Source organism: Mustela nigripes, chromosome 12 (genome assembly GCF_022355385.1).
Source record: "Mustela nigripes isolate SB6536 chromosome 12, MUSNIG.SB6536, whole genome shotgun sequence".
NCBI lineage: Eukaryota > Metazoa > Chordata > Mammalia > Carnivora > Mustelidae > Mustela > Mustela nigripes.
The window spans coordinates 61,463,693-61,478,956 of NC_081568.1; the positions used below are offsets into that span (position 1 = coordinate 61,463,693).

The window sequence follows — 15,264 nt, forward strand, 5'->3', positions numbered from 1 at the left end:
CCTTTCTGGAACAAAGAGTGTTGGTGGGGCCACGAGGTAGGTGCGAGGGAGAGAGGGCAGTCCTACCTGTCTTTATTTTTTTCATTTATAACTTGTTTATTGTGAAACAACTGAAAAGTACTGAGATGTGCCCAAAAGAAAATGGTCACCAAGGAGGGCACTTTGATCCCTTTCCTTATTCATTTTGCCATGGGATTGTCTGAAAAATTCCCCCTTTTAATTTGAGAGCCAGGCCTCCCTTTCTAAAGCATGCCGCTGCTTCCCAGCCTGGCACGGTAACTTTGTGTGGGTGCAAGGCCCAGCTTTACCACATGCCAGTCGAGTGACCTTGGGTTTCTGGAGCCACGAACCTTAGCAGGAGCTATTGCTCTGCCTGAGACACCCTTCTGCCCTTTTTCTCAGCCTCATTTCTGCTTGTCTTTCTAGGCTTAGGGTCTCAGCCCAAGAGTCACCAACTCTATACTGTCTTTTCTGAGCCTTAGTTTCCTTTTCTGAGAAAAAGGGCTGAATCTCGCTTTTGTATCTTGGATGGTTTTGGGGATTCAGTGAGCTGTCATGAGTCCAGAGCCTGGCTTAATAAATACTCTCTTTCCCCTTTCCATGACATCAGCTCGACCTCCAGGTTTGTCATTATTCCACTTTCTTTGACCTGCAAACCTCTTAAAATCTTGATCCTGTCCAAGGGCTTTTATCCCCAGCGCTCGCCAGAGCTCAGCCCACACTTCTTAAGGTAGCTGAGAATGTTGTCCAAAAGGTGGTCTGATAGGACAGAGTAAAACTGAATTATGGGCAGGTGCAGATGGAGGTCATGTGACATTTGGGCTCGCCCCAAAGGGGGCACCTTCCACGGGTGTCTTTCTCTCAAATACTTTGCTCCCAAACTTAAAAACACTGGCCCCGGTGGTTTCTTCCTTTTAAATTTCTGTTGAAGGCCGTGCTCTGGCCGGGAGCTGCGGGGAAGAGAACCCAGTCCCGGAATAGCTCCTGCTGCTGAGCATTTAAATGCCGTCTGTATTTTTATCCGACGATGGGTCATTTCTGAAAAACCCCCACTCATGTTCTGCCCCTCTAAGAATACATTTCCATTTATAGCTTCCACTCTCAGAATGATGTTGTGTCCTGGTGTGGGGCTGGCGGCTGTGTCCTGTTTCCAGTGATTTGGAAATACTTTGGGGGCCCTTGCCGTCCCCTGGCCTGCGCTCCCTGTGGCCTTGACAGTGGGAAGTCTGACTCCCAGCCACGCCCCGGCTGCCTGACGACCCGAGGCTCTGACACCAGGCCTTTCCTCTTTCTGTGAGCTCATCGAGCTCTTGCGGCGTGGGGGGAGGTACATGGGGGTAAAGGGGTCCTCATCCGGCTGTGCTCTGCCATGGCCTCAGAGTGGCACCACACCACAGTTCCAAAGCTCCACAGAACCCCTCCCCCTTTACTAGCTCACTGAGTGCCTACAGCCTGCTGCGGGTGCCAGACTCTGTGCTGGCACTGGAGGGCAATGCTGATTGTGGACAGCCAGGGGCACCAGGGCCTAGTGCAGAGCTTTGGAGAGGACAAAGAGGGTCAGGGTGAGGGTCAGCCTCTGGGTCAGGCCAGCCGGAGTTTCAGCCTAACTCTGCCTCTCACTGGTTGTATGAATTTATGCAAGTGGCTTGGCCTCTCTGAGCTTCAGTTTACACACATGTTGATGGCATCTCACGGGTGGTACGGAGGATTCAGTGGGATAGAGTAGGTCAAGTGTAGTAAGTAGGGCTCGGCCCATAGAGTAGGAGCCCAGGAAATGCCAGTCCCCTTTCCCATCCCTCTGTTGACCTGTGGTAACACAGGCGGGTACATGCCGAAAGTCTTAGGGAATAAATTTGAAGTTGGAAACCAACACAACGCTGATACCTTAGAAATTCTAGCATGCACCAGAATCTGTGAAGTGCACATTTTTTACAAATGCCTGCCCTCCCCACCCCTGTGCTGGTTTAGTACATTCCACAGTGGGGCCCTGGCAGCTCTTGGCGGATTTAATCAGCTACCTGGCGGATTCTGAGGCTGTGGTGCAAGGACCACACTTGGAGAAAAGCTGCCTCCTTCATCTATTTCACAGCCATTTCTGTGGGCCTACTGTGTGCCTGGTACTTTTCTACACTCTAGGGATGTAGTGGAACTCAAAGGCAGACACAGTTCTTGCTCTTCTGTAACTTACATGCTAATGGCAGAATCAGGCAATGAACAAATGCACATAACACAACATAAGCAGTGATCTCAAGTGCTATGAAGAAAAAGAGAGTAGAGTAAGGAGATGGAGAGAGGTGTGTTAGTGGCCACGACAGGCCTCTCCAAGGAGGTGACATCTGAATATAGACGTAAATGAAGGGAGGCAGCAAGTATGCAGATATCTGAGGGAAGAACATTCCAGACATAGAGGCAAAGGGCCTCTTGCTTGACTTCTCAGGGAACAGATCTCTTTAGGATTTGGTGCTATCTGGCTAGTTCCCCCTCCCTGCTGGTCATGAGCTTTGTTCTCCCCTGACTAGCCCAGGTCCAGGTAACAGGTAAAGGGCATTGTCTGGCCCTGCTCCCGTTTTTCTGATAGACCATCTAAAACACTCTTTGAGACTACTTTAGTCATCTTCCTGATTAGCCGGTTTTACTGTGTTGCTCAGCAGTGTAGGCTCCCTGGCCAGCACAGCACATCTCACCACTTCTCAGACATTTGCAGACCCCCAAGAGAACAGAGACAGTGACTTGAAAGGAGTCAGGGGGCCTTGCCTCTTAGCACAAAACGCTGCTGCCCTTTCTCTTTTAATGTAACTGTCTGAAGCTGCATGAGTTTGGATTCCATGTTGCTGAGTTTCCTTCTGGGGTCCTAAGAACAGGTTTTGTGTGAGAAGCTGTTGAGTGTTGTTTTGGACATAGCAAGTGAGAGGGGCAGGCGGGATACCCCTGGGCATGAGGAAACTCCTAGGGCATTACCGTGTGAGTTCTGTGAGGACAGAGACCACATCTGTCTTGTTGACTTTCTCCCTGTCTCCCTGGAACTTGGCACAGTAAATTAAGGCATGATGAGTTGGCTGTGGGAGCTAAAAGAGAAGCCACCTCAGCCCAGACTCCTGGGGGCACACCCAGATGTCAGGGATAGCAGGAGGAAAGGAGCAGACAGAGAGGGTACCAGAGAGTGAGAATGCCATGGAATATTAGGCAGCCAAGAGAAATCCAGGAAGGAAGGGACAGTTAGCAGGTTCAGTGTGGAGGCATACTGAGGAGAGCCAATGGCATCTGGCCCTTAGTGACTCTTGGGTGATTTTAGACTGGATGGGAGGTTGATGTCAGAGGCCAGACTTCTGTGGGATAAGGATTAAATGGAAGGTGAAATGTGAAGTTGTTCTAGGCCAGCAGTTAAGAAGTATGCTGTGTTCTTCCAATTGCATTGCATTAAAAGGTACTGACAAACTAGTTGTCTTCTCTTTAAGATACTAACATTGATTATTGGGTTCAGGTGACTATAGTCTGGTCCATCTATTATTAAATTTCTGATCATTGCTAAGATCCAGTGTTTTATCAAAGGATACACAGGGATAGTTTTTCTAATTCTGTTGGTCCTTCCACATTATTCTGTGGAATTATTCTATAAAACAGAACTTTGCCTTCCATCTATTTGGTTAGGTAGAAATGCATTTGTATACAAAAAAAGTCAGAATCAGTACTTTCCTTTTATTTGCTAGTTTTTAGAATAATGAATTGGTGGCCGAGTATCTCCAAAGGTGTCCAAAGAGGGTTTTTTTGTTTTCTGAAGTGTCGTTATGAATTTGTAGATTGCTTAATGTGTTTGATGTATTTTAGCTATGGCCATCATTAAAATTTTTTTAACAGCTTTACTTAGGTATAACTGACATACAGTAAATTTCACATAGCTAAAGTGTATGGTTTGAAGAATTTAACATGCATACATCCATGAAACCATCGTCACCACCAACATAGTGATTGTGAATTCTAATTTCAAATTTATTCCATCACCCCTTAAAGTTTCTGCACATCCCTCTCTTCCTTTCTCCCCGGGCAACTGACAACCTGTGGTCTAGACTAGGTTGTATTTGTCTAAAATTTTATATCTTCAAACAGAAGCAGTAGAAACTGTAGCCAAAAGCTAACACAAATTGTTACTTTTATTCTTAGGAGGTGTATACAAAATATTAAATATTTAGGGATAAATTTGACAAGAGAACACCCATATGCTGAAAACCATAGAACACTTCTGAGAATTTTATATAGACAGAATCATTCCGTATGTACCCTAGTTTGTCTTTCATTCAGCATAATTATTTTGAGAATCATTCATGTTGCTCATGTCAATACTTCATTGCTTTTTTTTTTTTTTTTAAAGATTTTATTTATTTATTTGACAGGGAGAGATTACAAGTAGGCAGAGAGGCAGGCAGAGAGAGAGAGGAGGAAGCAGGCTCCCTGCTGAGCAGAGAGCCCGATGTGGGACTCGATCCCAGGACCTTGAGATCATGACCTGAGCTGAAGGCAGCAGCTTAACCCACTGAGCCACCCAGGCGCCCCTACTTCATTGCTTTTTATTGCTGAGTAATAGTCCATTGGTATGGATATGCCAAATTTGTTTACCCATTTGCCCATTGATGGGCACCTGTGCCTATTACAAATTAAATCTGTGGCTGTTACCTCATAAATTCGAAGATGTAAGTGAGGGAGTTCTTTTTTTTTTATTTTTTATTTTATTTTTATTTATTTTATTTATTTTTATTTTTTAATTTTTATCACTACCCTCCCCACAAGACATATGCATAAATTTTTTTTTTCAAAGATTCCATTTATTTATTTGACAGAGATCACAAGTAGGCAGAAAGGCAGGCAGAGGGTGGGGGGAAGCAAGCTCCCCACTGAGCAGAGAGCCCGACACAGGGCTCGATGCCAGGACCCCGAGACCATGACCTGAGCCAAAGGAAGAGGCTTTAACCCAATATGCCACCCAGGCACCCCCATATGCATAGAATTTAACAAAAGTCAACGTTCTGCAGTTTGCTGTCTTCTGTTACTGTATAGAGACCTTCCTTATTCCCCTTTCTAGCTGTTAACATCCTCTACTTTATGGATGGTCTGTAGTGTATTCCTGGTCTCCTACGACGGACGTTTAGATGGTACCCGGTTGTTCACTGTTAACGATCGGTGCTGTGATGAATAGCCTGCATGTGCATCATTTTGTATTTTCATCTGGAATTTGCTGGATGCCATTAATGGCCAAGCTCTGCATGACCCACAGGAGACGAGGGACAGGCCTGAGTGTCTCAGTCCAGGGGAGGACCCTCCACAGCCATCTTCTAGATCGAGACCTCCACACAGACACTGAGATTTAGGGAGAGAACCACAGGGGTGGGCTGGAGAGAGAGACCTATGCCTGTGATAGTGCTGTGTGCACAGAGGGTCACCACCCAGACCTCCACTCCGCCAGCTCCCTGCTTGTCCCTGTTTCATGGAGGCCTGTGGGACCGTGGGTAGAGCACGTGTCCTGAAGCTAGACTGCGGGGGTTTGAGTCCTGCCTCTGCATCCTGGGCGAGTGAGATAGGAGGAAGGATGATATCTACTGCACAGCTTGTAAAAAGGATGTGTGCTAATGAATATCAAGTTTGAGTCCACAGCTGGGTGCATGGTCGTCCCTCACAATGTGGGGCAGCCGCCGTGTAGCTGTGATCGTCGTTATTCACCCCCCGAGCTCCTCTGTCTGGGCTGGAGAGGGAGGCAGACTTTTTTCCCTTTCTTTTGACAGAGGGAATATTGGTGTGGGCTCATATTAACATTTGAACATCAAGGACGGGATTCGGGGGGCTGTGAGAGTGATTCCAGGGCTCAAGAGAACCGGGGCTTGGTTCTTTCCAGAACCAGAAAAGAATTTATTCTTCCTCTGCCTGCGCTTGGCTCAGATGTGTTCATTTACCTCTATGTGCCCTCTGGCATGCACATGCGTGTGCATGCGCAAGCATACACACACACACACACACACCAGTAGTTCTCAGTAAGATGGAAGAAATGAGTAAGTGAACAAACAGGCACACTTTTCACCTAACTCCCTGGAACTTGGCGCTGAAGGCTCTGACAGGCTGGTGGGCAGGGGTGACCAGGCCAAAGCACCAACAAAAAGCCTTGCTGGCTATTTTTGGGATGCATGACCCACCGCTTCCAATGACTTGCTCCTCCTCAATGGCGTCTAATTTCATTAAGCCTTGGAAACAGTGACATCACGAGCGCCTGCTGGTCGCTGCCCACATGGGGCGAACCACAGAGTGATCTGAGATTCGTCTTCAGGAGCTGGGGAGAAGTGAGGTCCCGAGCAGCAAAAGTTAAAATAGCAAAGCTGAGGCATTCTGCTATGAAAAGAAATTACAGAAGAAATCCATTAGTCAGACATTTCCAGCAGCAGTTTCCTTGCTTGGGAGCAGAAGACTTAAGCGTGTTTATTTTGGGTGAGGTTATTATGTAGCCTTTCTCACTCAGTAGGCTGGATGTGGCATGGAAAGTGAATTTCTGTTAAGTAAATCCTCTGCTCTCATCGACTTCTGTACTAATGTCAACGTATGTTTGATCTTAAGGTAGAATGCATTAGAGGCACGGATTCAGCACGTTCAATTACAATGTTGACACTGGTACTTGCCCATCATAGTGAGCCACAAGTCTAGGTAGACTTCTCTTGTCTGTGGATTCCTTGGCCCAGGACTGTCCAAGTGAGCTCTTCCATCTCAGGCACAGAGCAAAAGGGAGAGGGAGAGACTGCTCAATCCAGATTCCAGGTCTCCATGGGGGCAGTTGAGGCCGTGGCCATGACTTTACCTAGCGGGAGCAGAGGCAACTGGCCACCTTTCAGACAGAACACAGACTCAGAGGGAAAATGAGCTTCCCACATGTGAAGTTTTGCTTCACGGTTTCTCAGCTTAAGTTCTCTGGACATTTGGGGCCAGTGACCCTTTGTTGTGGGGGGACTGTCCCGTGCATTGTAGGATTGTCGGATGTATTAGCAGCCCTGGCCACAACCCACTAGGTACCAGGAACACCCCTACTCCCCAGTGTGACAACCAAATGTCTTGGTGAGTGGGGTGGGGTGCAAAATTATCCCTGGTTGAGAAAAAGTAGTATATGGCTTTTTAAGAGCATAAGGGATAGCAAGGATTTCACAAGATTTTTATTGGCTTGTTTTTGTTTTAAATATTTTTGAATTTAATGATACTTTGAAGTGGACAAATCACTCCTCTTCTTGGGGCTTTCATTTTCTCATCTGTAAATTGAATCAGTTGGATATAGTGATTTCAGAGTACCTTCTAGACCTGACAGTGGACAGTGTTGAAGGCAGGAGGCCCCTGTGGGGTCTCTGTGTTTGCATCCTGCCCTAGCAGGTGATAAACCTCTTGCCCACCTAGCTCCAGTCACTGGCTCCATTCTCCTGGCACTTGGTATCCAGATCAGTCAGTCTTCCTTAAGTCCAGCTGACAGTTCTCTTACTTTGATTTAAGCCCACTTTGCACCCCCCTCCCTTTTCAAAGTGAAGATTTCTCAATATTCATTACAAGGAACCCTGGAAGCCTCAGCTTCCCCACTATCCATTTCATCTTAACCTGCCAGTGGGTCTTATCTTTGTGCAGATTCATTCATTAAGGTCCGTTCCCCAAGGGCCTGTGGTGGGCAGGACTGGGCAGGAAGAAGGCTCAGGTCCTGCTTTTGAGAAAATCACAGTCTAGTGGGAGGGCAGGGGAAGAGCAGGTTTTGTTTGACAACAATAAAGAATCCATCTTTTCGCTTTTTCTGGTGGAGGCTACACAATTCCAGTTCTTTAACTTTTTTTCCTACGATGTATTTTCCACCAAAATGGTCGTGGTTTGTCCCCACATTGTTGGGAAAAGCAGCAAGAACATCAGTTAGGCCTGGATTCAGATTCCTGGCTGTGGAACTTCACAGCTGGGTGAGCTCAGCCAAACCACCAGTCTCTCTGAGCCTCATTGATAAAATGGACTAAAAATCCCTAACTGGAAGGTTGGCCAAGAGAATTGAGTGAGAACATGCCAGTCAAAAGCGTAGTGTGAGCTGAGTACACACTAGATATACAGCAAGCATCCCTTCCCCCTCCTCCACTCTCTACCCTTTCCTCCATATTCTCTTGACAGTGGGTGGCCACAGTAAATCGCATCACCACATCACTGCGATGAGGGACTGACTAATATAAGTCAGAGAGGACGGCTCACTTCCCAGTCTGTCACATGCCGGGGTTCTCACCAGCCCATTTTCTTAGTGACATTCACTGCTGACTCACTTGGCTTGTAGTCAGCTCTGAACCCAGGGTCTTTTTCAGCTGTTTACTATCCCCCCTGCCCCACCACTCCCCAGTTTGATTTATGGCGTGGGAATGGGGTAATTATTAGAGAACATTCTGTTTAGGTGGCCCTTCTCAAGGAGTCAAAAGCATTATTAGACTGGCAACTTCATGAAGGCAGGACCCATGTCTACCTTGACTGCTTCCATCTTCCCACATCGCTAGAATATGACCAGCAAGTACTTAGTAAATATCTGTTGAATAAATTAGTGTATTTTGAGCTGGTCCCTATCTTCCAGGAGATTCCCACCTGCTCTATGGCAGCATCTGTGGAAAAGTGAGCAAAACCTTGAGATTTTAACCTACCGAGGAGTGAGCTCTATACGATTCCCACAAGTATATAGGGCAATGGAAGGACATGGCCTATGACTCAGATTTGGGTTTGATTCCCAGCCCTACTGGTCACGGGCTTGGTGACCTTGAACAAGTTGCTTATAGCTTAGCCTTAGTTTTCTCCTTGGAAAAAATGGGGTATCAGTGCTTGCCAGGGTTATTATAAGAATTAAGTGTGAATATGTATGTGTAAAAGTGCCCAACACAGGCTGACAGTGATCTTGGTTTCACATTGATGACTGTCTCCAAAGTACCTCTTTCCTTGGATCACCATTGCCTCCTTAGTTTGGTCTGTCTCTCCTCCTCCTCTCTGAGACCTTTGTTCACTCAGCCTTCCCCGCCCCCCCACCACTTTCCCCATCCCCAACAAAGACATACTCTTGACACCCAGCACACTCAACAAACATTTTCTAAGCCAGCGCCTCAAAATCAGATGCCTATAGGGATTGGGTATGTGTGAAAAAAGTGGGATTTTTATGTGAAATCTCCCCCCAGCAAAATTGTTTTTCTGAAATTCTATTAAATTAAACAATTTTTTTAACTTTTTATTTTGCCATAATTTCTGGCTTACAAAATTTGCAAAGCTAATACAGAGACTTCCCATATGCCCTTTACCCATGCTTCCCCAAATGTCACCATCTTACATAACCAAAAAACCATTATCACAACCAGGAAAGCAACCCTATACGGAGGTATTAACTGGTTAATGGATCCTATTCGAATCCCAGCCATGGTCCCACTGATGTCCTTTTTCTCGTCCAGGACATCCTCCATGATTTAGTTGTCATGTCTTTGTAGTCTCCTTCGATCTCTGAAAGTTTTTCAGCCTTTCCTTACGCCCATGACCTTGATACTTTGACAAGTACTGGCCACTTGGGAACCCTCAGTTTGGATTTATGGCTTGCTTTCTCATGATTCATTTGAGGCTGTACATTCTGAGCAAGGTCCCCGCAGGAGTTTATGGTGTGCCCTCCCCAGTATGTTAGATCAAGAGGCACATGATAGTTCCTCTTCCTGGTGACACTCACTTTGGTCACTCGGTTAGGATGATGTCAAGTTTCTCGACTGTACAGTTACTTTTTCCCTTTGTAATTAAGAAGGATTCTGTGGGGACATACTTTGAAGAAATATCCTGTCCCTTGTCACATTTTTGATTTATTCATTTCTTTGTATAGATTTGTGGCTTCCTATTTTATCCAATGGGTTATAATCTATTCCTATGATTATTGATTTTAAGGCTCACATTGTCCTTTCTTGGGCCAGTGTCCCCATCATTCTTAGAACACTTTCTTACTTTCTGACATAAGAAGTGCTCCAAGTTCTTGTTTTTTCCCTGCCTACCCCTGGAATCGGCCATTTCTCCAAGTAAAGAGGGATATTTAGAAGCCAACAATTGAGTATCAGATACCCTCTTTGCTATCTGCCTGTCACTGTTCCTGGACCCTCCCTATGGAATGAGCTAGTGGATATATGTTAATATGATGTGTATTTGTGTATTCGTGTCTGTCGAAAATCATGAATTCACCGTTGAAACCCCCATGGCCACTCTAGCACCACCGAGTTTACTCTGTTTCTCTCCATGGATGCCTCCCTTCCCCAGCAGAGGCACCTGGCCGCCATTATCCTCACTGTATTTCCATATTCATTTACTGTGCCCCCCTCCCACCTGTGTATCACTCTCCCTTCTCTCCCCTCTTCACCCTTAACCAGGTTCTGACACTCTGCCCCCAGCTAATCCCATCTTCCCACCCTGAGGGACCTCTGACTTCCTGTGAAACTCCCAGTTTGGGAATGATGGTTTATATAGCATTTAAACTGTGAAGCCCAGTTTCTGCCTGTGGGCCCTGGCTGGTGACCTGATAGCTACTGGCTGGGGAAGCTTTGATTGTAAGCCCCTCCCACCTCTCCGGTGCCCGGTCCTCCTGCCCATTCCAGCGCCGCTGTGTGCCTGTCAACTCCGTGCTCCCGCACGCCAAGCTCCGTCCTCTTTCTTGGCCTCGAGTCTTGCTGTTCTCCCTACCTGGACTACTTTATGCCTCCACCCACCCTTCCTCCCATCCTCTTGCTCTGCCTGGTGCTAGAAGCTTTGTGGATTACTCCAGGTGCCCTTCCTGGGTTCTTCCAGCACCTTCAGCAAACCCCGTGAGAGAGCACCACTCCTTCCATCTCCTTGTTTGTCTCTGTTGCTAAACTATAGGCACCTTGGCCCTTGGGGGGCCAAGGGCCAATTTTTATAGCTGTTGTCCTAGTGCCTAAAAGAGGACTTAGCACATAGTGGGTACTCATAAATGTTAGATGACTATTACTAATAGTAACTGCCAATATTCTTATAGTACCTTCTGGGAGCCAGGCATGGTCCCGCATGCTTTATATGCACGAAACCACTTGGTTCTGACCGCTGTGCTATGAGATAGTACTTTGCTCCCATTTCACAGCTAGAGGAACTGAGGCACAGAGAAGTTATGTCAGTGATGTGCCCGAGGTCCCACGGGTCACGTTTGAGCCTGGGTGGCCTCATCCCACAGTTCGTACATCTTCTTACCTCTCATAGCCTCTGACAGCTAAAGGGGCCTGCATTTTCAGAATAGGGGAGATGAGTAGGCCTGGATAATTGAGTCATGTGGACCCCTCCCTCTTGACCACACGCCCAGCCCGTTTCTGGTGCCCCTCAGGGCCCCATGAACCGATGACTGGTAGCTGAGCAGGCGGGAGGGAAAGTGTTGCCTTTTAACTTGGCAGCCCCAGGAATATCTTCTCCCCTGAGGTGTTAGGAAACCCAGCACAGTTCACGTGCAATTAGAGTGAACACAGGGGAGTCAAACAGCAGATCTTACGCAAGATTCCAAGTCATTGCTGTGAGATTAGCGGGGTGCTGACAGCTTTTCCCAATCACTAAAGGGGAACCACATGTCCATTGGTCACCCCTGAGATCTGGAACGGCCAGCGGCTTCACCCTGCCAAGTCCTGCCAGAGAGCCGGGGAGCACTGTGTGGTCTCAGAGCTCTGTTGATGGAGCTCCTCTTGGTGAGAACTGTCTGCTCAGGTTCCAGTGACAGGAAGGAAGCCAAGTGTGTGAGGAGCCTTCGCTGTGAACATGGTGAAAATCCGCCCCAGACATTTCTTTCCATTACACCTCTCAGTGGCCTGGCAGGGCCTGATAATAGTAGCCACGAGCAAGGAAACTGAGGCTCAGGGTGGTGAAGCCGTTTGCCTGAAGTCGCCTAGCAAGGAAGGCCGGCCTAAAAGTCAAACCTAGAGTGGTCTGATTCCAAGGCCTGAAGTCTTAATTAAAGAGCTGGCCAGAAAGACACCGTGTCTCTCTGACTCCCAAGCCCCCACACCTTCTGCTGTCCCCATGACCCTCATTTGCTGTGGTGGGACCCATAGGAAGGAAAGGAACCTGCTCCATGTGTTGGGAGGAAACCCGCAGTAGACAGGAGCCAGAGCCATGGCAAGGTGCCCCCGAGACAGGGGGCCTCAGGTAGGATTTTAGGTTAACTTCACGCCTTGGAGTTAAGGAGACTCTCCGCAGGCAGGCTTCAGGAGCTGGGGCAGGGGCCAGTGGAAAGGGGAGGGGGAAGGGGGGGCAGGAAGGGGAAGAGGGGGAGGGGAGGTGACTCCTGGCAAGAATGCAGTGCCGTCATGGAACTCAGGAAAGACTGCATTTCCCTATTTCCTTCATCATTAGAGAAGCCCAAGACGTGGGTTCCGTTTGTCCCACAAGTACTTACTGAGTGTCTGCTACCCACCAGGCCCATGCTAGAGTTTGGGGATTTGGCAGAGGACAGAACTTGACAAGGTCCCTGCCCTTGTGGAGGTGCCATTATGATGGGGGTTGGGGGGGAAGACCAACCCAGAAAGGTAACCAAACAAGGGTCCTCTTGGGGTAGTTCTAAGTACTCCCAGGGAGTGGGGCAGGGCCCCCTTAGAGGGGGTGTTCAGCAGGCCTCCTGGGGGAGATGGCCTGAAAGAGTGGGAGTAGCTAGTTCTGGGAAGAACTGTGGCTCTCCAACCAGGTGACGCGATCACCCCTGCTTCATGAGACCCGCCCCCTTGTGCCCACCTCACCTCTGTCCCCTTTGCTCTCTGCAGGTTTGACATCTACAGGAAGGTGCCGAAGGACCTCACGCAGCCGACATACACCGGAGCCATTAGTGAGTAGCGTCCTTCTGCTGTTGCCCCCCACCGCTCCCCCCATCCCATACCTGGGCCTGTTCTCCCTGCACAGAGCTGCTGAACCAGGGAGGAAAGAAGGAGATGAGAAGGGATGGGCATCTTGCCGGTCCTGCATATAGCTCCTCATCTCATCTGTCCACACCATATGCAAGGTATAGGCATTGTCTGTTTCTGGAAGGATACACCTGGAATCATCGGCAGTCACTGTCCCTGGGAGGGGAGATGAGGGCTCAGGGCTTGGTGGAGACTTGCTTTTCCCTTCTAACCTTTTAGACTACTGGAGTTTTTGACATAAGCCTGTTTTTAATCATTAAAAACATAATAATAATTGCACCAGATTTTGGTTTCCAAATGCCAGTCTTCAGTAAAAGGACCTAAGGCTCCTTGAAGAAATAGCTGTTTCCAAGACTGGGGCAGGAAGAGCACAGAATAAGCACGGATCAACCTTAGGCCAGAAAGCAAAGGAGCACCAGAGGAGAGAAGAGGCTAGAGGTACCTCAGCAGGACAAGGGAGAAACACGAAAGAGGCAAAGACCAACACTGGGGCCATCTGAGTCACAGATCACAGTGTGATTGCCTCATATGCTGAAGAATTACGAGAAAGGAACAGGAGTCTGTACGGATGTAAATAAATGGGAGAGAAGGGATGACTCTTCCTTACAGAAGAATTCCAAATAATGTAGATGAATAAGACCCCCTCCAGGAGGTCAAGTTATATTCTCCTCTCCCGAGTATGGGCTGGACTCAGCAACACACTTGCCAAGAGCAGGAACAGGGAGGAGAGAACTACCCAGAGACAACACCTTAACCAAGCAATAAAGGTTGACGTCAACCAGTGAGAAGTCTTGGGCACGTCACGCACCCCGATGGGATATGATGGGAAGGACTCCTCCCCTGGAGGGATCGTCCCCAAAAGGGACAAGCCTGTCTCATCATGGGAAGATGTCGGCCTGTCCCAGGGGACATTCTATGAATCACCTGCCAGTACTCTTCAAAAGTGACAGTGTCTTAAAAACCAAGGAAAGAATGAACTGTCAGTGGATTCAAGACTAAGGACACAGAGTGACTAAATGCACAGCGAGATCCCAGGTCAGGGAGTTAGTGGGGGAAACTGTGAAAGCGGAGTGCAGTCTGTAGCTTCGTTAGTGGTTACGTGAGTGTTAATTTCTTCACTTCGACAGCCGTGTACTGTGGTTATGGAAGATGTTGACGTAAGGAGAAGCTGGATAAAGGGCATACAGGAACTCTCTGTGTGTCTATTACTACTCAACAATGAGCAGTTTACTAAAAACACACTAAAAGTGCCATGTAAGCAGGAACACTTTATAGTCCCATATTCTGGATGAGAAGATGCAGCCAGAGAGGTGCAGAGATTTGTCTGAGGTTTCATAGCTCTCGAAAGGCACACCTCCCTGCAGCCCCTACCTGGCCCCTTGCCGGCCTTTCCAGTGTTTGGTGTGGGAGAGGGACCCTCCCTGTGGGCTATCCCCTGAGCAGGGCCCTGGGGTTGGGCAATCAGGTTGGAATCCATGGCTGCCTCCCAGGATGGGCCATTGTCAGGTAGGGGCATGTCCTTGGAGATGACCTCAACTGGTCCTGGAGTTCCAGGGGGTTCCAATGAGGTCCCAGCCCTCCCTCATTGATATTATGGATGCCTTCTCCAGCCCTGAGTCTCCACATCTCTAGGGAAGGGAACAGAGCAGCCAGGTAACGGGATGCCTGTCCTACGGGCTTCAGGTCTTGCTGAGCTGGGTTCATTCTCCTTTCTGGTAGCTAGGTGACCTTGAGCAAGTCCCTTCACCTCTCTCTGATCCTCAGTTTTCTGATTGGGGGAATAAATGAGTTCCCACCTGTCAAGTGCAGGATATGCGCCAAGTCCTCAATACTTGGACTCCCCTTCTCTTGTTGTGGATCTCCAGGAGCCCCCAGCCTGTGAAGGTCTGTGACAGCAGATGCTGTGATGCTTGGTGCCTGTGTCCCCACAGAGAGGAAAGTCAAGGCACGTCAGAGGCAAGGGGCTCATTCATCTAGCTGTTCTACTAGTTTATAAGCCTAGTCACAAAAATTTGAGTGAGGTGTCCTGTCCCCTCCCTCCCACCAGCCAGCAGTTCAGACCTCTCCATCACAGCCTCTGCGGTCTCACCCTTGTCATGTATGTGTGACTGTCAGGTCTGTATCCTCCTGGAATTTAAAAAAAAAATAGATACAGGCTTGATTATACCAATATCGTTGTCGCAAGCAGAGAAGGGAGCATACCGTGCACACCAATCGTCCTACTCTGTTTCCCAACTGATATATCCTGGATACCTTTCATACCCGCACACAAACGGCCCGCTACATTCCTCCCTCCTGCCGTGTCTGGCAGCCCACAGTTCCGTCATCTAGGTGACCCACG

General features: G+C 48.2%; 1 protein-coding gene across 1 annotated transcript in view; it reads left to right on the top strand.

The window, feature by feature from the left end:
• Positions 1–15,264, top strand: part of ERGIC1 (endoplasmic reticulum-golgi intermediate compartment 1) — a 104,029-nt gene that overhangs the window by 36,500 nt on the left and 52,265 nt on the right. Inside the window, exon 2 of the mRNA XM_059417368.1 lies at positions 12,786–12,847. Coding sequence (XP_059273351.1) covers positions 12,786–12,847 — 62 coding nt within the window. The remainder of the gene's footprint in view (positions 1–12,785; positions 12,848–15,264) is intronic.